The sequence below is a fragment of the Rhineura floridana genome, chromosome 4 (assembly GCF_030035675.1).
Source record: "Rhineura floridana isolate rRhiFlo1 chromosome 4, rRhiFlo1.hap2, whole genome shotgun sequence".
NCBI lineage: Eukaryota > Metazoa > Chordata > Lepidosauria > Squamata > Rhineuridae > Rhineura > Rhineura floridana.
Window position 1 is genome coordinate 62,365,882 of NC_084483.1, and position 27,193 is coordinate 62,393,074.

Consider the following 27,193-nt stretch of genomic DNA (forward strand, 5'->3'; position numbering starts at 1 on the left):
GGTTTTTACACAAAGGAGAGGAGTTCTTGCAAAAAAGCAAGTCTGCCTTTTATACCTCTAAGAATGGTGTAACGCTGGGCAGCTGCCCTGCAGGCTCTCTGCAATTCCTCTCTGTGTTAACCTAGAGAAGAGCACCATGTAGAGATGACTGCGACTCTTAATCTTTTTCTCTGACAATGTCAGCATCTCAGTTCAATTGGGATTGTGCTTTTTCATCAGGTCGAGCTTAAAGATGATCAAAACAGTTCAAATTCACTGTGCAGCACTCAATTATTTTTTAAAATAACTATTTGTTGCTGCAGGTAAGGGGAAGGGGGCAGAGAAATGAATCATTTTCAGCATTTGTTGCATCACAATAAATTAGCTGTCACGAAGGAACTATTTTCAACATTTGGTTTATTTGTTTCTGTTTCTATTTTGGATACATATATGTATGTTTGTAATAAAAATTGCTGAGTTGAAACAAAAGGCAAATCCTTGTTCTGGTGGTTTGCCATGGGGCATGCATTTTGGACATTTTTGTGGCTAGCTACTGCAGTGAAAAGGCACTCTCAACACCTTTTTTAGCAGCCTCCCCTCCTCCCCAGTATTTGAGTTCTAGGTGGCAGCAGTAGCCCTTTGTGATCCTGTTTGCGGTCCTGATTGTCTGTAGCTTCACGGCCATTCCTCCCACCAGCTTTCTCCCTGTGACATCCCTGCGTAGCCCTACAAAACTAATTCAGAAGGAAGGTAATGTTTCCTGAACAAGCATTGTCCAAATTAGCTTCATTTGTCCTCAGTGGTGGTGTCACGTAACTGAACCTAAATAGCTGCGTGACGAGATCACTGTTGCTAAGTAGAAGGCCAATTTAAAAACTAATAGTGTGGATGTAGCACTACTGCAAAAAAGGAAAAAATGCAAGCTTTTGTAGGTCTTTCAGGAAATGTTTTGCAAAGCCCCTTTTTGGTGCTGAGAATACCATCTGGAAAACCATTCAGCTTAGCCCTAAATGAAATATTCCTGAACAGTCTTCCCTTCTTCAAGCTACTTCCTTATCATTTTTTTCAAGTTTCCCCTGAGGATCCAGTGTTTGAACACAGTCTTTCCTCCTTCGTCTTACATGCTCTTCTACTTCCAACCTGATTCCCTCTGCCCAGCCCATCACCCTGCTCCTTCTCAAAACTCAAATCTTTGTATGTGTCCGAGTTTTGTTGCCTTGTCTGTCTGATGTACTTTCTGGGGTAGGTACCATGTCACTTCTGTCTTACCTGTGATGCCTTCCACACTATTGGCTCTGTAAAGATACTAGCAACACACTTTTTTTCTGCAAGTGGTTAGATTATGAATGCCACAGAATGGAACTAGAGGATATACAAGGGATAAGTACATCAGTTTTTGCTTTTCCTGGTATTACATAATAAAGGAAGATGGTATGTGGTCAGTATTTGGCTGCAGCTCTTACTCAGTTCCAAGGAGCTTGAATTGAGGATTCATGACTTCTTTTGAGGGAGTTCATGCAGAGCAGCACTCCACATAGTAGCCTTACTTAATGCATGGGACTGTTGTTGGACTCGCAGACAGACTAGGCTCACGTGAAGGTGGTTTTTGTGTGGACTGTTGCAGCCATGTTGGCATTGTAAATGTGCCTGTCCCAGTTCTCATGATGGTGATGGTATTTTTCAGTCCACTGCTGTAATGAAAATCAAGGCTGCTGTAAATACAGCACCAATATGGAAGCACCATTTATGCATATTGGTATCTCTACATTGGTGTTCTATACACAGCAGACCCAATTTGCAAGCCCAGTCTGGCCATAGGACCTGAACATATCCAAGGCACATGAGCCACTCCATACAATCTATTGTGGTTTTCAGGTACATTACAAAGGCATCATACCACTGTATTCAAGCTGGTGAAATCCCTATGTTGCCTGAATTCATGCCTGTTTCAACAGTAAAGCTTACAGTTTTATTGGTCTTGGGCCTGCCACGAAGGTTGGTTAGATTGGTGGATATTGGGGACTAGGCCTTTTCAGTGGTCCCTATCCCAAACTCTATTTTGTCTGTTTTCTTGCAGTCTTTAGAGGACAATAAAGATTTTTTATTCTACCAAGATTTTTATTGATCTTATTGCTGACCACCTCTATATGGTGCTATTTTGGGTGTTTAAATTTACCTCAGGTTCTATCCAATTGTTTTTCATTTTTTATTGTAAGTAATCTTGTGAGAGCTTGTCCATAAAAAGGTGGCAGAAATTAAATGAACAAATATCCTCTTTTTACTATGCAGAGTACCCTTGAAAGTAGAACAGGCAAACAATGCACGTGATGCTTTGGCAAAAACTGTCTATAGTCACCTCTTTGACCACGTGGTAAACAGGGTAAATCAATGTTTCCCCTTTGAGACATCCTCTTTTTTTATTGGAGTCCTGGATATTGCCGGTTTTGGTAAGTCTTTTGCATTTTAATTATTTGCTTTATATTTTCACTTGACTGTCTTGCTTTTCTTTTATCATGGAACTCAAGGTGGCATCCATGGGGTGGCCTCCCATCCAGGCACTGACTTTATTTGCCCTTAGTGGTGTCGTCCATAGCCAAATCTAAGTTGCGGTTGAGCTTCAGCATGGTTGCTGTATTGTATCATCTGCTTTCAGACTGTTCTCGGGACCTAGTTAGTTCCTTGTATTCCTGCCATTTGAGTGTACAGTAAGTGGTCTATAGTGTTGGATAAATATATTGACATTAAAGCAGAATGAACATTACATAGGGTTTGGAGAATCTAGAAGCCCCAATCATACTTTGGACACATAATGAGAAGACATGATTCATTAGAAAAGATGATAATGCTGGGAAAAACAGGAGTAGAAAAAGAGGAAGGCCAAACAAGAGATGGATTGATTCCCTAAAGGAAGCCACAGACCTGAACTTACAAGATCTGAACAGGGTGGTTCACGACAGATGCTATTGGAGGTCGCTGATTCATAGGGTTGCCATAAGTCATAATCGACTTGAAGGCATATAACAACAACAAGAAGAAGCCCCAATTAATAAAGCCTGATCCCGGGAACCTTCCGAAAGCAATGATATATATAGGTGGAGGCATTTGCGTTGTAGTAATACTTCCTATTTATGAAGGGCTGTGTAATCGGGAAGTATTACTCAATAGGCAAGCAGCATTATCACTTTTAAACAGAAGGAACAGGGGGAGCCTGAGCCTGAGCTATACCAGCAACAAGTCCCAGCAACTTCATAGATAAGTTGAGATTTGAGCCAGTGACTTTCTCGTCCAAAGCTCATGCTTTAAGTCATTGTTCTACACTGGCTGCATTGCCTGTCTTGAGCTTAAAGGAGGCTGTGGATTAACCTAAAGAAATATGGATGTGAAGTGTTCTCATTAAGCCTTGGATGCAGCTGGAATTCTCATGTCAGGAGAGGGGAGGAGGGAAAAATATGATTCTTTGTATGTAATTAGGGTCAGAAAAGTCAGAGCCGCTATCTGAACACAGCTTCATATTTTAAAAGAGAACAGTAGGGGCTAACAACTGTTACTGTTTAGAAGGCCTGATGTTGGAACTTAATCCCTTCAAGTAGCATAAGATTATCACAAGTGTACTCCGCAAGCTGATTTTTCCTCCCACTTTTAAAGCTATCCATCATTTTATTTTACAGAATATTTTGAACACAACAGTTTTGAACAGTTCTGCATTAACTACTGTAATGAAAAGCTGCAGCAGTTCTTTAATGAAAGGATTCTCAAAGAGGTAACTTAGAGCACACCAGGCACTCAGCTGGTTCAGAAAAGTTTTTCTCTGAATACACTGCAATAATTTCCATGCGTTTCCATTGCAAAAACAAAGAATCTCGTGGCACCTTGAACACTAAAGCTTGTATCTAATAAATTTACTCTGTTAATGCAAGGGCTTCCACCTGCGCTCTAGGATTTCCTCTCCCTTTCCTCCAATCTATTTTAGGGGTTCCTCCGGCCCTCCAGAGCAGGATGGGGGCACATTGGGAGAAGTGAGGGAAAGGAAGTCCACAGGCAGAAGTCCTTGTGCTGATTAGACAGCTTCATTGGCTACAACCCTAACCATTTTTTCTGTCATAAGCTTTCATGGACCACAGTGCACTTCATCAGATACCACAGAACTTCATCAGTCCTCAGCTGGCAAGCACTGGGAATGAATTCAGAGTTAAATGATATACAAAAAGAAAATACAGTGATAATTACCTGAAAGAAATAGTTACAGTAGCCAATTAACAATGTAGTACAGTGAATAAACACGTTAGTCTTTAAGGTGCCACAAAACTCTTCTGTTTTGCTGCAATAGATGAACACAGTTACCCTTTTTGAAATTGATACATGTTGTTATTTATAGTAACTTTGGTGAGCTTTTTCTGTTATCAGTGTACATCCTTATATGATATGCAGAACTTTGCCTATAACAATTCTAGAAACCAATTCCTAGAATTTTGGTCATTCTGAGAAGAGTTACACAGATATTTCATTACACAGATATCCCATATATCTATCTTCATGTTCTTAAGCAGTGTCTTGAAAATCTTCCTGTGAACACATACAGAAAAGTTATGTCAGAATCAGCCTCCTCCCATCAACATTTAAGAACACACATGTAATTGTCATGCTTGAAAGTACTATTGGATTTGGAAACAGTGAAGGAAAACGTTGAAATGGTCATATTTTCCAGCTTGTACGTTAGTGTACATGGCCAAAAGGAAGTTGTGATGCTATTAGTTAGACAGCAATGCTGGAATCACTTGAATGAGGGCAGCCTTCATTGCATCTCTTAGCACCTGGACATGGTTCAAGATACCTAACAGTCATATACCAGGAACAAATAAAAGAGATGACATAGGAGAGTATTCTGGACACTAGAAAAAAACAGGACTGCAGTGTTTAGAAGCTAGAGCAAAAAGTGTTTTGCTATTTCAGAATTGTTTTAAGACCTAAAGTTCAAGTTGTTTGTGGCCGTGAAGTGGTACATCACTGGGAACTTGCTGGTTTTTCTCTGGCAGGATCAGCTTGACTGGAAATACAGCTGAGCCAGAAAGGTATATGAAAAAATGGGCAGTTCAGTAAGAGTTTTCACATATGACAATTTATTATTTCTATTACAGGAACAAGAACTTTACCAGAAAGAAGGTTTAGGTGTCAATGAAGTACACTATGTAGATAACCAGGACTGTATAGGTATGCATGTTGAATACTGAGATACTCTTGGTATAAGATAATTTGATTTGTTGTGGTTTCCATTGGAAGTGAATGGTAGTATATCTGTTTTGTTTCTCCTTATCTTTAAAAAGTCTTGGAAGCAGCAAATGGGAAAAATTGGCCATTTCACATTATTTTTGGAGGAAAACATGCCAGATTTTATATCTGCACTCTTCGTATTTGATAAGAGATCTGTATTTTGATGTTTGAGCAGCTGGACATAATAAACTATGGTTTGTTCAGTGAAATTATGCTTGTTTAGCTAAACTGTGGTTTCGTTTAACGTCTGAAGCTGAGGCCTGCCCATAAACCTGGATTGCTTGGGACCAAAATACTTGAATATGGAACCACAGTATGAACATAGTTGCAAACATAGGTTACTGTAAAATGTCTAAATTCACAGATGGTTAACAAACCACAGTTAGGGTCATTGCTCTGCCTCAAGAGTCTGCTGCACCATGGAGACAACTTCGAAATTGGAGAAATTTTCAAAAGCAGTTTCTGACATCTGCTATTGCCAGGAAAACATGCCTGAAGTATTCCAAAATCCATATTAGAGCAATACCTTTATTATGCCAACCAAAATAGACAAAGCACTGTGCAATCTTTTGAGTCCTCTAGAGGTCTTCGTAAGGTTAGGTGGCAAACAGTGTAATTTGTGTGGAGGGGGACATTTCCCACCTACCAAAGAACTTGTGTGTTTTGTGCTAGGATGGAAGTAGATCTGGGTAACAGATGTCTAAAGACACTTCTAAAGTTCTCTCTCTTTCTAGAGAATTGTTAGGCATAGGCATGCTTCTTTGAGTGGAGTCAGGAAATTATCTTAGATTATTTGTTTTAGCAACAGACATTGGTTTTAAGGGGAATTAAGCACTGTAGTTAGTAAAACCAGCCAAGCATACAGTATATTTTTAAACTATCATTAAATCTAATGACCAAGAACTTTTTTGCGAAGCACTGGATGTCTTCGCTATTGGTAGCCAACTGTGTGTTTTACAGATCTTGCAAATAGTAAATGTTTTTTTAAAAATGTAACCAATATTGTGGCTTCAAAAGGATTTGTTTATGACTAGTATTTTAATCTTCCATCAAGACTCTGTTACCAATTGTCTTTCTATGTTATGGTGCCCATGTTACAGAATTCTTTGCCCTGGGAGGACTCCCAGCTTACCTACTTAATATTATTTCCTGGGTTCAAGGGCGTTCTCATATCACTGACAGTAGTTAACTTTCCCAACAACTGTTTTTCTGGCTTTTCTACCTTCCAAAATATTTCTATATTGATTTTTATAGTGGATTTTAGTTTGGGTTTTTTTCTACCATAGTTGTTTTGTATAAGGTTAGTAGAAAAGTGATTAACTAATTAAGTAAAATTAGTTCTGTGTAAGAGAATGTTGGTTAAACTGCAGATATTTATGGCTAAGCAACTTAATATATAAGCGAGTAGGATCTGGTTTGCAGCTTCTCTGGGATTATTCAGGAATAGATGTATTTAGGATAAGTATGAGCTTTGCATTACATGGTAAGGTTTTTGTCATTGCACATTATTTATTAACTAGCCTATTGGCTTCTGCCTTGTAAACAGATTTGATTGAAGGGAAATTAATAGGCGTTCTTGACATTTTGGATGAAGAAAATCGTCTTCCCCAGCCGAGTGACCAGCACTTTACATCAGTGGTACACCAGAAACACAAAGATCACTTCAGACTCTCGGTAGGCTTATTTTTAAGATCAGCGTAGTTTTTTTCTTGGGTGAGAAATTGTCATAAATAACACAATTGTACATCTGAGATTTCTCCCCATTATCCATTTTCTGTTAAATATTCAAGGGTGCTTTCATGTGTGAAAGTACTGGTCCCATAGAGGCCCATTGGCTTGGAATATGAGTGTAGATGGAACCACATCTACATGTATTTTCCTTTCTTATTGCAATGTGTGAATTCAATACACAAGGATAGAAAGTGTGATTGCAGGGGTGAAAAAGTGTTTGCTTTGGAATGTTTGGTTAACTCACCACCTCTCAAAATCCCTCCATGACAGTTTGGCTTGGCGAAAAGGTCCCATCTTTACAAATAGGGCTTTTTTTGCCAACCCTAATTGGCACAGGAAGGGACAAGGAGGGGAGGTGGTGGGCTGGCAGTTCCTCATTCCTGAGACAAAAACCTGACAATTATTGCCACAGTTTCTAAAATATAATATTTCAATAAAGGTGTCCTTTTACATAAGCGATGGACTATACAGATGGGTGCCCACTGTATGCATGGCAGCAATCATGTCAATTAAACTCCAAATTAGTCCATTTATTTTGGAACCTATGTGTTGACCCAACCAAAGAGAAGCACCATTTGCAGTAGTTGTGGGAGATTTTATCTCCACATGTCTTTAGAGCAAAACAAAAGGGAATGTTTTAAATGTATGCTCCTGTTTTCTTGTGACTAAGCATGAAAGAGCATTCAATCTCTGAAGTTCAGGGGAAAGATGATTACTGTTGACAGTGTCAGTACAACGGAACACTGTCTTCAAAGTTGATTTGAATTACAGGATTTTAAATGGAGATGAATAAGAATCTGGGGTGCATCCATTTATGTGCACAGTCTGTCAACTGTACCATGTGTTCTTTCATCATGTTTGTTTTAAAAATGTTTTTTTAAAAAGATGTGTTATAGTTGTTTTTAGTGTTTTGTCATTTGTTTGGACTCTTTATGGGGGGGAAAGGAAGGATATAAATGTAGTAGTAGTAGCAGCAGCAGCAGCAGCAGCACCAGCAGCAGCACCAGCAGCAGCACCAGCAGCAGCACCAGCAGCACCAGCAGCAGCAGCACCAGCAGCAGCAGCAGAAGTAGTAGTAGTAAATATTATTCATTTAATTTATTAGCCGCTTTGCACAATAAGTTTTAAAAGGACCTACAAAGATAAAATTCCAATACACAGTACCCCCTCCCCAAAAATCAAACCGATATAAAACACAAATTGGAGGCAGTATGCCTCTGAATACCAGTTGCTGATCAGCAAGGCTCTTATTATTATTTATTATTACTATTTATTAAATTCCTATCCTACCCTTCCTCCCAGAAGGAGCCCAGGGTGGCAAACAAGGGAAAAAACACCAAAAACATCTTAAAAATGAAACATCTTAAAATTATCTTAAAGATAAAACATCTTGATTAAAAAAATCTTAAGAAGCAATTCCAAAACAGACACAGACTGGGATAAGGTCTCCACTTAAAAGGCTTGTTGAAAGAGGAAGGTCTTCAGTAGGCACTGAGAAGATAACAGAGATGGTGCCTGTCCAATATTTAAGGGGAGGAAATTCCAGAGTGTCAGTGCTACAACACTAATGGTCCTCTTCCTATGTTGTGTGGCCACAGCACTAAAAGTCTGCTTCCTATGTTGTGCGGAACAGGCCTCCTGATAAGCTGGTATCTGCAGGAGACCCTCACCTGCAGAGCGCAGTAATCGACTGGGTATGTAATGGGTAAGACTATCTTTCAGGTGTCCTGGTCCCAACCTGTATAGGGCTTTGTAAACCAAAACTAGAACCTTGAGCTTGGCCTGGTAGTCTTAGCCCTGAGGTCACCTGGGCCTGTAGCGACAAAGATGGATCCAGGAGCACCCCCAGACTACGAACTTGCTCTTTCAGAGGGAGTATGACCCCATCCAAATCAGGCTATTGACCAATGCTCTTAATACAATCAAACTATAAAAACAAATGCTTCCATCCCCCAGCATAGGCTTGACCATCAGTCCTGCTTACTGTGCAGATGACCGTGGACAGTAGCTGTGGTTACAATCTAGGCATAGTTTATCTGTTGCCTTGGTCACAAACTCATGCTTGTAACTGCCCTTGAAGAGTTCTCAGAAATTATAAGTAGTGTAAAATGTGGCTTCCTTACTGTTAACCGGAGTGGGCCACAGAGAGCAGATGACACCAATTTGATTGTCTGATTATTTTTAAAATTTCACCATCGAGGTATCAAAAGTGGCATATAACATTAAAAACATATAGTGTACAAAATTTAAAACATGCATTACACTTCAAACATTTAAAAACTCAAACATTTAAAAACTCAAAAAGTTATACAAACATATGAAAACACATTTTAAAACATTTTGAAATGCTTGTTCTGGCTCCTAGTTTGTTTCCAGGTTCAGTTTAATGTGTTGCGTTTACCTTTTCAAGCCGTAAACTGACCAGGTCCAGGATGCCTGAAGGATTGCCTTCTTCCGTATACCCGTTAGTTAAGGTTTGCTTCAGAGGCCCTTCGTTGGGTTCCTTCACAGTGAGAGATGTTGGGCCCAAGGTCTGGGAACTTTTTCACAGGGGAAGTGTATTCTGCCTTCTCCCTGCTAGTTTCTGGCTTCATTGAGGGACTACCGTATTTCAGAGGGCATTTGAGACTCTGAGCTGCTGTATTGGCATTGGGTTTGTTGTTGCTGCTGCTGGATGTATGGGTTTGGTTTTGGGGATGTGGGTTAGGTTTCAGAACTACTCTGTATGTTTTGTTATGATCCCTCCTTGGGGTGTTTTGACACAGAAGGTATGGTGCTAATATTTTAATTAATAAATAACCAAATAAATAACTAACCTAACCAGGGACCAGTGCAGTCCACGGGGTCAGAGTTGTCTTGCCAGACCATGAAACGTTACCTGCATTCAGTTTCATGCTCTTGCAGTTGAGCATATGATGAGCTGCCATCTGGGCATGCCACAAATAAATGCACGGCCAAACATCTGCCAAGACCTGGTGTGTTGGCATGTGGGGCTTACAAGAGAAAGTAGCTTTCTGCTGTATTTTCTTTGCAGTTCTATGCATATAGCTTGAATTTTTTTAGAATGAATTTGTTTCAGGTTTTTCATTTGTTTGGTATTTCCTGATTTTATAGTTTTATGATGTTTTAATGATTTTATTGTCTTAATTTTTAATGCATTGGTGGTTAATAATCATTCTTATAAATAAAATAAAACAAATAAAATTTTGATTTTACATTTCAGATACCTAGGAAATCTAAATTGGCTGTTCACAGAAATATCCGAGATGACGAGGGCTTTATAATCAGACATTTTGCAGGAGCTGTATGCTATGAGACGGTAAATAAATACGATTTACTGAGTCCGCTTAAAGCATTTCAATTTTCTGTTAGGTTTTTAAAGTAGAATCATAGAGTTGGAAGGGGCCTTGTAGGCCATCGAGTCCAACCCCCTGCTTATTATTAATTATTAATACCTGTTATGTGGTGGATCACTGTGAGCATGGTTGAGCAGATAAAGTAATTCATCTGCATGATGTGCATCCAAGAAGACTATATTTATATAGAAATTTATTGTGAATTTATTTTGCATTTTTGAGCACTTTGTGTTTATTTTATTTTAATGTTTATATTCTGCCTCTTGTACCCAAATTTGGGTCTATAAGGGTCTATAATGAAAAGAATTCATACAAAGTCACATTCAAGTATTAAAAAGCAAATTAAATAACAGTAAAGCATTACTCCTCAAAACCCTGTAAAGTGGAAGCAATCATTTGCTTTCTGAAGGCCGAAGCTTAGCAGTGTTGATCTTGACAAAGCATTCCACAACAGTGTGCTATCCACCTTCTGCTCAGGACCCCTGCAGACAACGAGTACAGAAGTTCCATTGCAAGGAGGCATTGTTTGTGTTGACAGCATTGTCTGTAAGAGCAACTAGTAGTTCCTGAAGAAATGGTCTAACCCTTAAGAAGGAAAATAAAATTTGCTTCTTTTTTTAATAGGAAAATATGCAAGCTTCATCTGTCAAGTTCATAAGTACAATTTGTGACTAGATGCTGCTCTGATCAAGTGATGGAACAGACATGTGTGAACTATCACTCATATTTAACATTAATTATTTTCCTCAGACCCAGTTTGTGGAGAAAAACAATGATGCTCTACACATGTCTCTGGAGTCCCTTATATGTGAATCCAAAGATAAATTTATCCGGCAACTCTTTGAATCCAACACTAACAACAACAAGGACCATAAACAAAAAGCAGGGAAACTCAGTTTCATCAGTGTGGGAAACAAATTCAAGGTATGGGCATGTGAAATATCATTTTCCAGGACCCCTTTTCAGTTTACTTGAAAACAATGGGACGGGAAGGGTAAGCAGACAATATAGGTGGTTCAGTTTCATGTTTTGCTCTTGTCTTTCTGCACATTTACTCAAAAGCAATTCCTGCTGATTTCAGTAGGATTTCCTTTTTTTGTATGCATGCTCGATACTGTAGCCTTCAACACTTTTGCGATTTGACCAGTGTAGCTCATGTAGCCTGGCCTTTGCCGTAGTAAACTGAGGCAAATCTTCACAGTCTCTGCTTTTTCCTGATATTCAAGCAACATTTCTCTATACCCTGGAGATACTGGGGATTCTTCAGGGGTGTTCCTTCAGCCCTCTGTACCATTTTTTCTTGTCAGTGTTTGAATTTCAGAAAGGTCTGTGAGATCTCTAGATAACTGTACCCCATGCATTTCTTTCACATGTCCCTCTGTGTCACCTCCATCCCTTGACCTTCTTTTATGGCCCAAAATCAGTGTGAGCAGCTCGTCTCTCTCTCCCACCCTTTCTAAACTGCCTCTGCAACATTTTCTGTGGGGCTCCTCTGAGTTTTCTGTCACCCACTATGCTTGCATACATTTCGACTGTTATCTCTGTCACGCCACCTGCTCTTGGGCTGCTGCTGTCCAAGTTGTGACTGGACCCTCACGACATGTGGATATACTGAATAATGCATGGGGAATGAATGATTGTCAAATGAGAATCTGTGTTAGTTTAATGCTGAACATATATGATCTGTATTAATTACAGACCCTGAAGCAACCCCTTACCTAAGCCAAATGTACTGTTTAATTTCAAAAGCTTTACTTTCTGCTGTACAATTAGAATTTGTACTTTTGAAGCAAGCCCTTCAGTTGACAGAAACTAGCTGTGGGTGTTCAATTGAGACAGTCAAGTATTATCCTTGGATGTAAAGTGTTACCTGTTATTCGAACCTTGTTAAATCATTAATGGCTTTGACCAAAAAAAATAATCTTCACAGAGTGTTGGGTGTTGCCTTTCTCATCCCCCTCCCCTGGCAGTTGTAGCTGATGTTTTTCCTAATTTTTCCTTTTGCTCTTAACTGTAAATCTGACCTCTGTGCCTCCTGTACTTTCTATGTTAAGCTTCTCTGTTTTTCTGCTTTTTTTTCCTGTTCATCAGTTTTTATTTTAGTTGGCTTTTACCAGCTCAGGATGGCTGGAGGGAGCTATAGGGGAGTTGAGAGGAAAAGCAGGCAAAGGCAAACCAAGGGCTGCAGGTAAATGTATCACCTTTGTGGACTCATTATTTATCGAACTGCAGTAATTTCTGCCAGAGCTCGTATTTCCAGCACATCAGTTTTGCTTCATGTAACACTGGAAAAATACCTCTATTTCATAGCAGGGTTTTTGATTTTGGTGCTGATTCCTTCATCGATCCATGTATTAAGAACTATGAATAAGTCTGTGAAGACGATTTAGTAAGGGTGGTAGCTCAGGGACAGGGCACGTGCTTTGCCTGCTAAAGGTCTCAGATTCAGGCCAGGAAGGGCTGGGAAAGCCTCCCTTTTCTGGAGAGCAGCTGCGTGTCGTTGTGGAACCAGGGGTAGACAACACTGTGCCCTCCAGCTGATGTTGGATCGCAACTCCCATCATTCCTGGCATTTGGCCATGCTGGTTGGAACTAATGGGTGTTGTTGTTATTTATTGGATTTATTAGTCACTTGATACCTGAAGGTTCCCAAGCGACTTACACAATGTTAAAACAAAACAAATAAAAGACACTATAAAAATATAACAATAAACAACAACAAAACAATAGCAATACCACCCCCACGCAGCCACAATAAGGTTTGGCAGCGTATTAAAAATAAAACATCTCAATCGATCAAATGCCTGGGAGAAAAAGTACGTCTTTATCTGGTGCCAAAAAGATGTCAATGATGGCACAAGGTGGACCTCACTGGGGAGCATATTCCACAGATTGGGAACCATCTGGAGAGTACCATGTTGGTTACTCCTAATATAGATGTTACTGAGCTAGCTGGGCCAATGGGTCTGACTCTGCAGAAGGCTGCTTCCTTGGTCTTCAAATACGAAGCTGCTTTACAAGCTATGTTCTTTTCCACAAGCAGAAAAGTGAGTGTACATTTCAGAAATGGAAACACAAGAAAAATATTCAGTTATGCAGACAAGTAAATGAAATTTGTAACTGAAACTTAGTGTGAGAGGAGGAGCCAAGGCTTTTTTGCTTAGCATAATATCCACCCATTATTTGGAATGCCACAAAACCTTCCCATCCCCTCTGTATGCTTTCTCCCAGGCCCAGCGTGCTGTGAGACAAGAGCCCCACTCCTCCTGTGTGCCCCCTAGCAGGTGCGGAGGACTTGGGGAGGGGAGCAAGCCTTTTCCTTCCTGCTACTCACTGGGCTTTGTGGGGGGAAGGTAAACAGCAACGTGCAAGCCTCCTTTGCTGTTTTTGCCTCTGAGCCGAGTGAGAGACTGATTCTACTCCTCTGGCATGTTCCTCTGGGCATGCCAGGTGAGTCATGGGATGGGTTGTGATCCTCTTGCACCCAACCTGAAAATTGCCTTTCTTTCAGTTCTGTGCTATGTCCAAGGAATTCCATGGAGAAGAAGAGAGGGAATCTTTGTGGCTGATGTGCCTTCACCAGTAGATAAACTGGATTTGTGAATTGCCCTTTAAAACTAAAAATTTGACCACATTCTATATTTTAAACATTTTGTAACTTGTACCAATACACTTAAGGATGAAAAGGGGTTTATGAAAACCTATCCAATTCCTGATGGGTTTTGCACGATCAGGTTTTGCACATCAGTGGAAGTGCAAGAATTCCTTACCACTGTGATCTTCCTCACCTGGCCCTATCCCATCCACGTAACCCATGTGCTCTCAAGATTAATGTTATAACATGGATTAGGGTATCTGTGTGCCAGGTGAATGGGTGGTGCTAAGTCAAGGGAATGCCAATTTGGTACCCTCCAGATGTTGTTGGGCTAAAAACTTCCATAATGCCTGTCATTGGCAAGGATGGCTGGTGGCGATGGGAGCAGTTAAAAGAATATCTCAGTTCAGCAAATAGGTGACGTTCTTCATTGCATAGGAAGATTGTAGCCAATAGGACATTCACAAGAGATCCTTTGTTTGGGAGACCCCTTGGATCAGAGTAGCATTTCAGATGCATGGAGCTGTACATTTAAAGTTGGGTGGAAGAATTCTGGTAATAGTATAGTATAGTTGCTTTTCATCTGAAGATCCATATGCATTCCATTGCCCCAGGACCCTCCCATACGTCCTACTTCAGTTGGATAATTGTTAGCCCCTTCAATTCTGTCCTGTTCTTGATTATTTATACAGCATAATACATTTACACTGTGTTTAATTGAGTAACGTACAGTTAAAAAAGAAGAAAAGTCCCTGCTCCAAGGAGCTAAAAATGTGGTTATTTTGACAGGGATGATAAAGGGAGGGAAGGGAGAGGTAATGGGCTTGTGTAAGTGGAACTGCTCTCTGATGTGGACACTGGGAGATCTTTATGTGTAGAAGCTCTGTCAGTTCAGAAGGTCTTCGATCTGTATGGCTGAGGCCCAGTCTAGACAAAAGGGCTCATCGCATGGCAAAACTGTTCCCAGATTGCACAGCTTTTGACCAGTGGTGAACAATTTAGTGCTCCCTCGTAGAAGAATCAACAGTTACTAAAATGAAACCAGTTCAGTAAAACTCTACAATCTCAGATCTTCAAATGCTTGGTAGAATACATGAGTGTTTACCTTCTGAGGTCCAACAAAGAGGGGGCCAGAAAAAAGGCCTTACAATTTTATTTCTTTATTTAAAATATTTCTGTCCTGCCCTTCTACCCTATAGTACAGTGGTTCTCAAACTTTTTTGGTTCGCGGCACACTGTAAAACATAAAAACTTTCTGGCGCACTTCGTGTACAAAATTTAAAAAATATTAATATATTTTAAAATATGAATAAAAATAACAAACTATAGAAAACAATTACTTACCCATACAAATGGGTTTCTTCTCATTTTTAAAATATATTTCATAATATTTGAGGCATACCTGGCAACCTCTTAGGGTGCACCAGTGTGCCTGGGCGCACTGTTTGAGAATCACTGCTATAATAGGACACTCAGGGCGGCTTACAATAAAATCGAACACATATATAATATAATTGTACACAATAAAGATCACAAAAACATTAAAATAAATTAAAATACATAAATACATAATTGTACATAATACATAAATCCACCTCTCACTTGCAGATAGGACTCTGCAGAGCTTTATCTGTTGATTGTGTCTGCTGAGAGGATTCCTTGGGAGAGGGCACTCCCTAAAATATCACTGATGGACTAAGGTCAGGAGAAAAAGTCTGGCCTAGCTTTCCATAGGTTCTCCATGCATTCCTCCACTTCTTGTTTTACCAGGGCCAGTGTCAGAAATAGGCATAGTAGGGGACCTGCCAAGGCTCACACCCTACAGGAAACCTGCTGCCAATTCCCAGAGCCCCCTTGCCCTGCTTCTGCCTGTTGCTGTCATTGACCACCTGCCCTCTCTGAGCATGCAAGCAGTGATGAGAGTGAGGAGATAGGACAGCTTTCTTCGCTTGCTTTGCAACAACAAAAGAAATGAGGCCACTCAGGAAAGGGGGCCCACTGACAGCACCTTGCTGAAGTCACACCCCACATCCACAAACCTGAAGGTACCATTGATTAGTCCTCAGTTTTCACATTTGCCCTACATTCTTCCTGATACCTGCTTTACCAGATGCATTTTGCTTTCAGTATCTGTTTGCTAATGTCAAGACAGTTACTTAATTCTGTGGTTGCTAATGCTATTCAACCAAGAGTAGTAGGTGAAGCTGTTAGTATCGTTGAGGCAGTTCTGTAAAGTACTGTCTGACAGATCCTGTGCACGTATTTGCCTTTTCGCCTCCATTTGAGCAACTGCTTGTATTCATGGAGTGCTTGTGCTAAATGATGCATGCAGATAGTGATGTGCCCTGTGTGCCTAATTTGTGGTCCTCCATATTGATGAAAATGCCTTTGCTTTTACAGACTCAACTAAACCTGCTCTTAGAAAAGCTTCGCAGTACCGTAAGTAAAGACTCATGGAGATTCTGTGCTTTCGCTTAACTCACATTTATTTTAATTTTTAAACAATCTAAATTTGCACTAGATCTATAGATTTCAAATGGCTAATTGCAAGAGTAAGTTACTACTGCATTTGATAGTGAGACAAATTGCTCTTCGCTGAAGCATGGGTGTTCTGTGATCCCTGTCAACATTTTAGTTATTGAGGGCCAAATTTGTATTTTTTGGATGTCATCACCTCTCTGAGAACTGATGATGTCAGAAGGCAAAGGTGGCCTTCTGGATGTATAGATTGAATGTTGCCAATGTGGCTCAAACTATTTGTCAAAGGCATTTATATTTTAGGGTGTTTATTTTTTCAATCATTGAATGCTTCTGTGCCATATCAAAGTATAGGGCAAACTGACTGATAAAACGGAATGAGATGTATTGAGATTCCTTGCTCATGTTGCATTGAGTCACATTTGACACCATTTATCTGCCCTGTTCTTTGGATGGGCAGTACAAGTACCTGCTAAAATATCACATTTGGTCCTTAAAAACACATACACATTTCGAAACACATTTTTGATGGAGATTAGTGCTTTGGTGAAAACTTTCCTGTATTTATTTCACCATTTCCCATAAATTAATAAGAAAAGAAATTGCATTTGAAAATTATCAAAAGGGAGATTAAAGTTTGGAGAAATTCTCATTGGTGGACATATAGGCTGTGTTTTTGTCATGCTTGTCTTATTTTTGAGATGGTCGATGTTCATCCTTTTTTCATTCTATAAATAATCTATTCTGCCTTCCTGCTACAATTAAAACCCCGGGGAAGATGTCCTTCCATTAGGCTTTTTCAGATGAGGAAGTGTGGGCAGCCAGGGAGATTGCAGAGTGCTGGAGAGATGTTTCCTGGAAAACACTCCCACACACTCCCCCCCCCACACACTTGCACCTGTTAAAATTCTAAGGTGCCATGACAATGAGGTCAAAAAAAATGATGCCTCTTTTGTAGGAAAAGAAAACTTCTAAGAAATCAGAAGACAGATTTTGGCACAGCACTAATGCAGATACGTGCTAGAGAAAACTCTTGAATAGCTGTGGCTCCCATACAAATATCCAGAAACCAGTGTCATTTGGACTGTCTTGTGAAACAGCAGCTCAGATCAACACAGTGTGTTTTGCAGTCACTGTCCATCTACTTCTACTCTCCATTTGTACTCTAAGGACAAGCTGCAGCATGACTGCATGGGAGTAAATCCCATTGAAATCAATAAATATGCAAACTTGCCCCCCTTCCTCCCCCCTGCTCCTTTCTGCCCTGTCTCCTCCCCTCCCTCCTCCTCCCCTCCCTCCTCCTCCCCTTAGCATGATTGCAGGAGAGTAAATCATTGAACTCAATAAGCATGTAAATGACCAATCCATTCTCAGCAAACTTGCACAGGATCCCATTTCTAACCTTCCGGATTAAAAAGCAGAGAAATTCACTAATAGACTAAAAACCCTAGTAGTTTAAGAATGTTCCTATAGCCCACAGATATTTCTATCAAACTTTAAAAACAGGGAAATTGGGCAGCTATAGTGAATGCCCCAGGAGACCTGACCTTCTCTCTGAGATACTGTACTGCCCTACAAATTTGTCAAAAGGCAAACACAATTTGAGTTGGTCTGTCATAGTCCAATGCACTTCCTGTGTACCTTGGGAGAATTTGGTAACGTGCCTCTGAGCATCTGGTGAATGGTGCCAACACTTGCAATCAGGACTGCATTTCCAAACATGGAGAATTACATTTTTTGTATGTATGTTGGTGTTCTTCTTACTTTTGCTTCTTTCTTGTGTCACTACTGTTACTGTGTTTCTACAGATAATCTAACCTACAAAATTAGGGGAGGGGAGGGGCAGGAGGGAGGAGGAAAGCAGTTTTGATCATTTGCATGCTTAGAGTTGAGTGGGATTTTCTCCCTAGGCAATCATGCTTAGGATAGGTGAAACTGACCTGAGGCAGGGAAGGAGGAGGAGGGGAAAGGGGGGAGGAGGGGGGAGGGATAGGGGGAGGAAGGATAGGGGGAGGGGGAGGAGGAAAGGAGATTGGGTGGGTGGGCACTGGGCAGAGGGAAAGTTCTTTTCCTTTCCAAAAGGAAAACATTGTTAACAGTATCATTATTTTGGGGGGTTTCCCCCACCTTTTTATTCTACATCAGTCACATGTAGTCTCTCACCCAAATTTAAACCAAAGTTGCCCCTGGCCACATCCGCACCAGACTTTTATTCTACTTTAAACAGTCATGGCTTCCCTAAAGAATCCTGGGAAGTATGCTGAGAATTGTTAGGAGACGCCCTATTTTGACAGCGCTCCAATGGTCAGAGTGGTTTAACAGTCAGAACCTCTTCCCAGAGAATTCTGGGAATTGGAGCTTTCTGAGGGAAATAACAGTCTCCCTGATGAGCGAAGCCAAGCAGCGTACTGAGCATGCCTGCGTTATCATAGACTCCAATGTTAAATTTCTTAAATTAATTAAAAATCAGCCATGCATTTTTTAAACTTTTAAACTGCAGAAGATGGAGGTCAGGGTATGGGGCAAGGTCTGTGATAGAATTACAGGTACTCTGTAAACATGGCTGATTTTTAATTAATTTCAACAAATTATGAGACCATTGAGAGAAAAAAGTCCAGCAGCGGTCTGGATTTTTTTCTCTTGTTTTAGACTTTGAACTCTGAATTCTCCCTGAGTATTTTTTGTACCACCATGAAAACTTAGAGGGTTGTTAAGCAGAGTTTCTGAGTTAAGGACTGTAAGTTTCGTTAGATTTTGTTTTGAAATGCACTTATGGGAAGTATCAGAATGGCATGGGGGGTAATTTCAATTTAACATGGCGGAATGTGAAACATCCATTTATAGTACACAGCCCCTCTTGTGGCTGTATAATTTGACCCTAGTTGGCCATGGCTCTGAGCTCATAGTATCCAAGATATCTAGACATGCATTCAAAGGATTTTTTTATGTTGCACTTCTAGAAGCAGCTGCCAGCGTAACTCATTTGTGTGAGCTCACAAACCTCTCCCTCCTTCCCTCTGTGTGTGTGTGTGTGAGAGAGAGAGAGAGAGAGAGAGAGAGAGAAATAATGGAAGCTGGTTTTAAATAGTTCTATGTTGCCTAGATATAATGTGCACTTCAAAGTCAGATGAAAATTTAGGAAGTGGAAAAGTGAGATACTAGAGGAAGAATAAATGTTCTTCAGACTTTTGGACTGTATTTTGACAGTGTCCATTTTATTTGCTTTTATGTTTATATAGTCCTTGAAGATGTTTGGAATAAGTGCCTGTGAGGTTCTAGCTATAATTTCCACATGATTACAAGCTGATTTATAAGCTGGAGAAAAAAAACAGCTGATGAAGAGGTGGGGTAGTATTTGGGAAGGAAAGGACTTAGTTTTAGAATCTTTATCAAATTCTCAAATGATCTGGTATGGCTGCCTTTGAGACCCTTTAGAATGTACTGAAAGGTTCATCTTCTGCAAAGTTTGCTTGTCTTCCTCTCCCCCTTTTTTTCCTCAAAGAAGAGGAGTGTAACAATGGAGAAAGCGGATTCATAGGGTCGCCATAAGTCATAATCGAATTGAAGGCACATAACAACAACAATATGGTACAATAGAAATTTGATTTAGATATTGCTTCTACATACTAACTATGTAGAAGGTGAAATATTAAGTTGAAGTTTTAATGGGCAGCTTGATGCATATGGGGACAGTAATGCCTGAGGTGTCAAAATCTGTTATTTTACTTGTAAATGAGTCACAGATATTTTAATGATGTTGCTAACCCTGCTGCCTTTCCTGTAGGGGTCTAGCTTTATTCGCTGTATCAAGCCTAATTTAAAGATGACAAGTCACCATTTTGAAGGCGCCCAGATTCTGTCCCAGCTCCAGTGTTCAGGTAACTTGATATGTCTTGTTCAGAGTTCTGTAGCACAATTGCCCTGTGCAGAAAAAGATTCATGTAGAGTTGGAACAACAGTGCTTTAGGCAAGGCATCCTTAATTGGGAACAACAGGTTATCTTTTGATTTTGTCAAAGCAGTGTCAATGCAGGGAGATTACTGGTGCATAACAATAAGCAGCAGATAATATTGATTCTTAGTTAACCCAGATATTTTTAAAAAGGCAACAGCTTAATTCTTGGTGAAAAAAAGAAGAAGAATGGGGCATTTCAGTGTACTTGGTTTGGATACAGACTTGCCACTCACAGGACGGTCCATGGGGAAGGGTAGGGTTGGTGTTTTTTTTTTGTCAATTCCTTCTTCACTTCTCAGCCCTCTGGTTGCCCCTGAAAATCTGGAAGGTTGGGGGTCTTGCAGAACAGCATGGGAGGTGGTGCTGGGGAGCTGCAGGGTAAAGGGAGTAAGAACATAAGAAGAGCCATGCTGTATCAGGCCAATGGCCCATCTAGTTCAGCATCGTGTTCTCACTGTGGCTAACCAGCTAGCCTGCAAGCAGGGCCTGCGTGCAAAGTGGATTCTCCACTCCATTGGTTTCTAGCAACTGGTCAGAAGTATTCTGCCTCTGACTATGGAGGCAGAGCATAGCCTTCATGGCTAGTAGACACTGATAGCCATAACCTCCATAAATTTGTCTAATCCTCTTTTAAAGCTATCCAGGTTGGTGGTCATCACTGCCTCTTGTGGAAGCAAATTCCATAGTTTAACTATGTGCTATATTGTCTGCTCTGAATCTTCCAACATTCAGCTTCATTGAATGTCCATGAGCTCTAGTGTTATGAGAGAGGGAGAAAAACTTTTCTCTATCCACTTTTTCCATGCAATGCATAATTTTATACACTTCTATAACGTTACCTTTGACTTGCCTTTTCTCTATACTGAAAAGCCTTTCCTCATAGGGGAGTTGCTCCATCCCCTTGATCATTTTGGTTTGCCCTTTTCTGATCCTTTTCCAGCCCTACAATATCCTTTTTGAGATGTGGTTCCCAGAACTGTACACAGTATTCCAAATGTGGTCTCCCCATAGAGTTGTGTGACAGCATAGTGATATCAGCAGTTTTATTTTCAGTTCTTTCTTTATGATTCCTCACATGAAGTTTGCCTTTTTCATAGCCACAAACTGGGTTAACATCTTCATTGAATTATCCATGACAACCCCAAGATCTTGTTCCTGGTCAGTCATTGCCAGTTCAGACCCTATGAGCGTATATGTGAAATTAAGATATTTTGCCTCGATATACATCATTTTACATTTGTTTAAATTGTGAAAAGTTTACAATGGTGTAGTTTAGATCCACCCCCCAAAAGGTAAGACAACTGTATGTTGTAGGTGGTCAGGGTAAGATAATGGAAAGTTATCAGGGTAAAGATAATGGAACCCCCAAGGTCTTTAATGTTCAGCTGGAATTTCATTGATCCAACTTAGAGGATCTTGCTTCCTGCACTAACCTACACACAAGGAGCAGGGAGGGAGAAGGGCAGAGTAATAGGCACTGTTTATAAGGAAAGAGGTTTGGTCTTTCTCAAGCCCCTTGCATTCCTTTAAGGAAAAAACAGATTGTACATAGTCCTGTATCTCCTCCTGCTCCTGGAAATCCGCTTCAAGAGGGTGGCAAGGAAATCTGTATTAGGCAGCCCAGAAGCTACATATTTGGACATGGGATCAAACTACAAAAGCAAGGAAGTAGATCTGGGTAGACAACTTGGTGCCCTTCAGATATTATTGGCCTCCATCACCCTTAGCCAACATGGCCAATGATCATGGATGATGGGAGTTGTAGTCCAACAACACATGAAGGGCACCACATTAGTTGCTCCTGGACTACGTAGTTAAACGTACATGTCATGACAGGGGACAGCGCAGGCACACCCAAATTTATTGAGATTTGTGTGAATGAGTGAGTTTTCCTTGTAAAGGGGTTCTCATGCCGAATTCCCAACATAGTCTGAGGAATTTGTGTTTTAAGGTGTGTCCGTGTTCCTGTACAATTTGTTCCAAATGATTTCTTCTGGAGACAAAACAACTACAACACAACACTAACAGTGTTGACATAAAAAAACCCGTCTTTTTAATTATTTGAGGATATTTTATAATACAGCTTGCAAAGTTTTATTTACGACTAAGTGTGTTAATCATACCAAATCAAGGATGCATTCCAGTTATTGTCGACTGGATCCAAATGTTTCCTTTCTCTAACAGAAGAAGCTGTCCTCTGCTGGAAGGAGGAATCTTGTGGCTTCAACCCTGTGAAATCAAATTTATCTGGATTTATATACTCTTAAGTCTGTAGCAACCCTGTAGTCATGGTTGCAACCCTTAATACACGTAACTGGAGGTTCCAGTGACATCTGGTGCAAGTTAATAATAGATCCAGTGCATCCAGTTTTCTTCACTGCTCACAAATCCTTTGTGTTCTCACTCAAGTCCATCTCTAGCTATCCTGCACATGTGCAAAGAGCTCTTATCTCCTCCAGTATCTTAATTGTTTAATTTTATTGGTGGTTGGTTTTTATGTGTGCTGTTTGGATACATGAGTAGCAAAGTGACTGAAGAGATGGCTTAAATAACAGCACAACAATACATGTCTGCTCAGAAGTAAGCCCCACTGACTTCATTGGAACAACTTCCCAGGTAAGTGTGCATAGGATTGCAACCTCAATCTCTGGCAGATAGTCATAGTGCTCTCACTGGCCCTTCAGCACCAGTGGAATACTGAATGGGTTTTTAGACAACAACTAATTTTCCCAGAAATAAACCTTATTTCCAGTTATACCTGTAGTTTTCATTAGCTGCCACCTTGGCTTTTCTCTTAATTTCCTGGTAATTTTTAGCATGCCAGAGGGGCCCTGAGATTTTAAGTATCTGGTTCATCTTGGCAAACCTCCTTATTGCTTGTCATGTCAAGTTACATTTAAAGTTTAATTTAGCAAATCAGTCACAAGCGCTTAACAACTTGGCTTTAATTAGGGTTCTATTGACACCAGTTTTGGCTGATAATCGGAAGGCTGATCGCTCTTGGCAGTATTGTGAAAGAGAAGTGGGCAGGGGAAAGTATTAAGCTTTATGTGTTACTCACAAGCCATGTTTTTTTATTATAGGCTTCTGTTTTTATCTTCCAGTTGAGAAACAAGCTCATGTAAATTTAAAGAGGGGAACACATTCTAAAAATAAAATACTTATTTTAATATATCTCTCTAGTTTCTTATATTTATAACACAAATGTCTCCAAGAATAAATACAGCAGAGAGTGTCTTCTGTTCCCTTTTTTTTAAAGAAAGGTAGCCACATGACAGAATGCACATATCATATTTATTTGGATTTCCAAGGTTGCAATTTTTTATCTTATAAGATTTATTACCTGCCATTTCCCATAAGGTCCCAGAATGGGTTACAACAACATAATATACACTTATAAAAACAGATACAACAGTTGATTATAAAATCAAAACCTTTCCAGCCAGGACGGACCAGTATTAATTCAGCAAAATTGGTCAGTGTCACAAAACACAACAAAATGCTAAGATCTCAGGCAATAACAACATAAATAAGTAGGGGTTGTTTGCAACTAAGACTTACTCAGAGTAGACCCATTGGAATTAGTGAACCTAATTTAGTTATGTCTCTTAACTTCAGTGGATCTATTCTGACCGCTCATAGTCCATAATACTTCAAGTAAGAAACTTCACCATCTCTGAAACAAAATATTGATGCGCGCCTCCCCCAATATCCGAGCGGTGAGATTTCGGAGGTCCCTGAGCTCAGTGAGGGTTTGGTTTCCTTTGGGAAGAAGGTCAATGGAGACTGCGGTGTCTTTATGAAATATGGTTTGTTTATTTACACACATTCCAACCTGAGCTTCAGAATGGAGGAGTTCAAGGCATCAGCAGTCTAATATCCAGCTTTTCCAGGGGCATCCTATAGCCATGATGCAGAGGGATAGCCTCTCTGCGTGCCTGCAGCCCCAGCCATTCTCTAGAACACACTAAAACTACAAGCACACACCTTCTGCTAGCTGCCAGGAGTGGGGGGGAAGGCTCTCCTGTAGAGTTTAAAATGACAAAAGGGGTCTTCCTTGCCCATTCTTCATTGCTAGGCAACTGATCGGCCCATTATCTTACCTGGCCAATCTATTTGGTTAACAAAAGACTCATTTGATCAGCAGAGAGTTCCTAATTCCAAGGCACAGGATTCCAAATCAGAGGCTGGAAAGGTGACCCATAGGAATATCCATTCCAACCCCACATGCTCATAACAATATTAAGTATTAGTATTTAAAGTGCCTTGCAAAAGTAATCAGACCCGTGACCAATGCTCTCTTATTACTGAATTACAAATGGTACATTGTAATTTCATTCTGTATGATATTTTATCTTACACTGAAACTCAAAATCATTATTGTATGGTGACATTGGTTTTATGTTGGGAAATGCTTGTAAGAAACATAAACAACTGAAACATGTTGCTTGCATAAGTATTCACTCCCCACACATTAATATTTGGTAAAGCCACTTTCCTCTGCAATAGGTTTAAGTCTTTTGGGGTAGGTATGTACCAGCTTTTCACACAGTGTCGGAGGGATTTTGGCCTGTTCTCCTTGGCAGATTTTCTCCAGGTTGTTCAGGTTGGTTGGACATCACTTGTGGACCACAATTTTCAAAGAGCACCACAGATTCTCAGTGGGATTGAGATCAAGACTTTGATTGGGCCACTGTAGGACATTCACCTTTTTGTTCTTGAGCCACTCCAATGTTGCTTTGGCCTTGTGCTTGGGATCCTTGTCCTGCTGAAAAGTGAATTTCCTCCCAAACTTCAGTTTTTTAGTGGACTGAAGCAGGTTCTCTTGCAGTATTTCCCTGTATTTTGCTCCATCTGCTCTTCCTTCAATTTTAACAAGAGGCCCAGTCCCTGCTGATGAGAAGCATCACCATAGCATGATGCTGCCACCACTACACTGTAGCGATGGTGTATCTTGTTGCATGGGCAATGTTAGATTTGTGCCACACATAGTGCTTTGAGTTTTAGCCAAAAAGCTCTATCTTGGTCTCATCTGACCACAAAACCTTTCCTGACATTGCAGCTGGGTCACTCTCATGCTTTCTGGAAAATTCCAGACATGCTTTCAGATGGTACTTTTTGAGTACAAACATTTCCCAACATAAAACCAATGTCACCTTACAATAATTGATTTTGAGTTTCAGTGTTTCGAGATAAAATATCATACAGAACGAAATTACGACGTACCATTTGTAATTCAGTAATATGAGAGCATTGGTCAGGGGTCTGATTACTTTTGCAAGGCACTGTAGATATCCAGTACCCAGCATATGCCATGGATGCACTAGCACACATTATAATTAAAGGCAAGTCTATAAAAGAATAGGTCATTTTATAGCTCATTCAGGAGGAAAGACAACCAGAAGGCTATATATATCTTTGATTAAGTGGTCCCTGTTTAACCCCACTCCCTCCAACTGGCGATTCTGTCTCCAAGCTGCCTTCCTTGGGATAGATTTTGAGGTGAGTGATCATGTCCAGCTCTTACCCACTTGCCTATTACCAGGTTGCTAGATCCCTGCCTCCCTGTTTTTTTGCCCTGCCTATGCCTGAGAAACTGTATTTATGGTCAATGATGGTTACTTAGAGACCAGATTTGGCAATTACATCTTACTTACCCTTCTGGAGTTTTTGCTACCTTTGCTATTACTGATGGTGTGGTATATGTCGTAGCGTTATGTGTGGTGGTGATGGTGATGTGACTCTTGGTACATATGTCACTAAGAACCTGCATGTATATGCACTTGGATGATACCATTAAAACACGTTACTAGAGAAGTGGGATCTTTTACATGGGTTAGCCATGTGCTGCCCTGAGAATGCATCTAAGGTTGTTAAAACCCAGAAATTCACACCCACAAGAATTCGGTCTTGGAACAGTAAACAGTATTACAGCAAAGTGGAGGAAACATGCAATTTCAAATTAATTAACGTGATATAGCTCACAATAATATGAATTGTGGGTATATATTATCCTAATCCCTTAATTCATCCACAACTCTTAAAAGCGAAATATATATTCTAAAAATAAAAGAGAGTGATATATTAAGAAGGATAAGAGAAGATGGGGAGGAGCACACCAGTTTGGTGTGCGACTCCAGAAAAATAGGATGGAGATTCAAGCATGGAAGATCCAAGCATGGAAGCTGCAGCTGTGTGTATGTGGGGGAGAGGACATGTAAGCAAGTAAGGAAGTCAAGATCAGAAACTAGGGGTATAAATTCTATGCCTTAAAGTATTTCAGCTCTTTTCAGAAACTCACTAGACCTTTTCATGCAATAAGGCAATGGAATTTCTTACCTAGATTTCTTGGTTTGATTTCTTGCAGTGTTCTGTTCCTTGAGTATGAAGATTCCATTTGCAAAGGGAAGAAGGGGGGTGTTTAAGAGACCCAAATCTACTCCTTGTCTAGGACTTTGTATCTCATAAGGATGTATGGGGAAAGGAGGGGTTTAATGACGTGGAGGGGGTTAAAAGTTTAATAAGATTTCATTCAAGATGTGCTTTAAGGTTACCATTCCGCCTACTGTGGTGTGATTTCATGTTCCGGGATTGTTAGGAAACTTGGAGGAAGTAAGTATTGTTCTGTTTATTTAAATGTGTCTTGAATCCCCAGCTTAGTTTACATATCAGTAGAATCTGTTCCTTAGGGGAAATATAAGTCTTTGTATTGCCACTTCTTACCAGTTCTTGTCTTATTGTGACCTGGAATCAAGCAATCTGATATTCAGACTCATGCCACTAAACAAGAGTAAGGGTCAAAGGGGAGGCAATCCCATCAAGCCACACTGGC

General features: G+C 40.2%; 1 protein-coding gene across 9 annotated transcripts in view; it reads left to right on the forward strand.

Annotated features, from left to right (window-relative positions):
* MYO6 (myosin VI) overlaps positions 1 to 27,193 on the forward strand; it is a 155,349-nt gene that overhangs the window by 95,441 nt on the left and 32,715 nt on the right. For all 9 annotated transcript variants that reach the window (XM_061623158.1, XM_061623156.1, XM_061623160.1 and 6 more), the window contains 8 exons: positions 2,269 to 2,426; positions 3,648 to 3,739; positions 5,115 to 5,187; positions 6,794 to 6,921; positions 10,202 to 10,297; positions 11,085 to 11,258; positions 16,330 to 16,368; positions 20,192 to 20,285. In XM_061623158.1, coding sequence (XP_061479142.1) covers positions 2,269 to 2,426; positions 3,648 to 3,739; positions 5,115 to 5,187; positions 6,794 to 6,921; positions 10,202 to 10,297; positions 11,085 to 11,258; positions 16,330 to 16,368; positions 20,192 to 20,285 — 854 coding nt within the window. The remainder of the gene's footprint in view (positions 1 to 2,268; positions 2,427 to 3,647; positions 3,740 to 5,114; positions 5,188 to 6,793; positions 6,922 to 10,201; positions 10,298 to 11,084; positions 11,259 to 16,329; positions 16,369 to 20,191; positions 20,286 to 27,193) is intronic.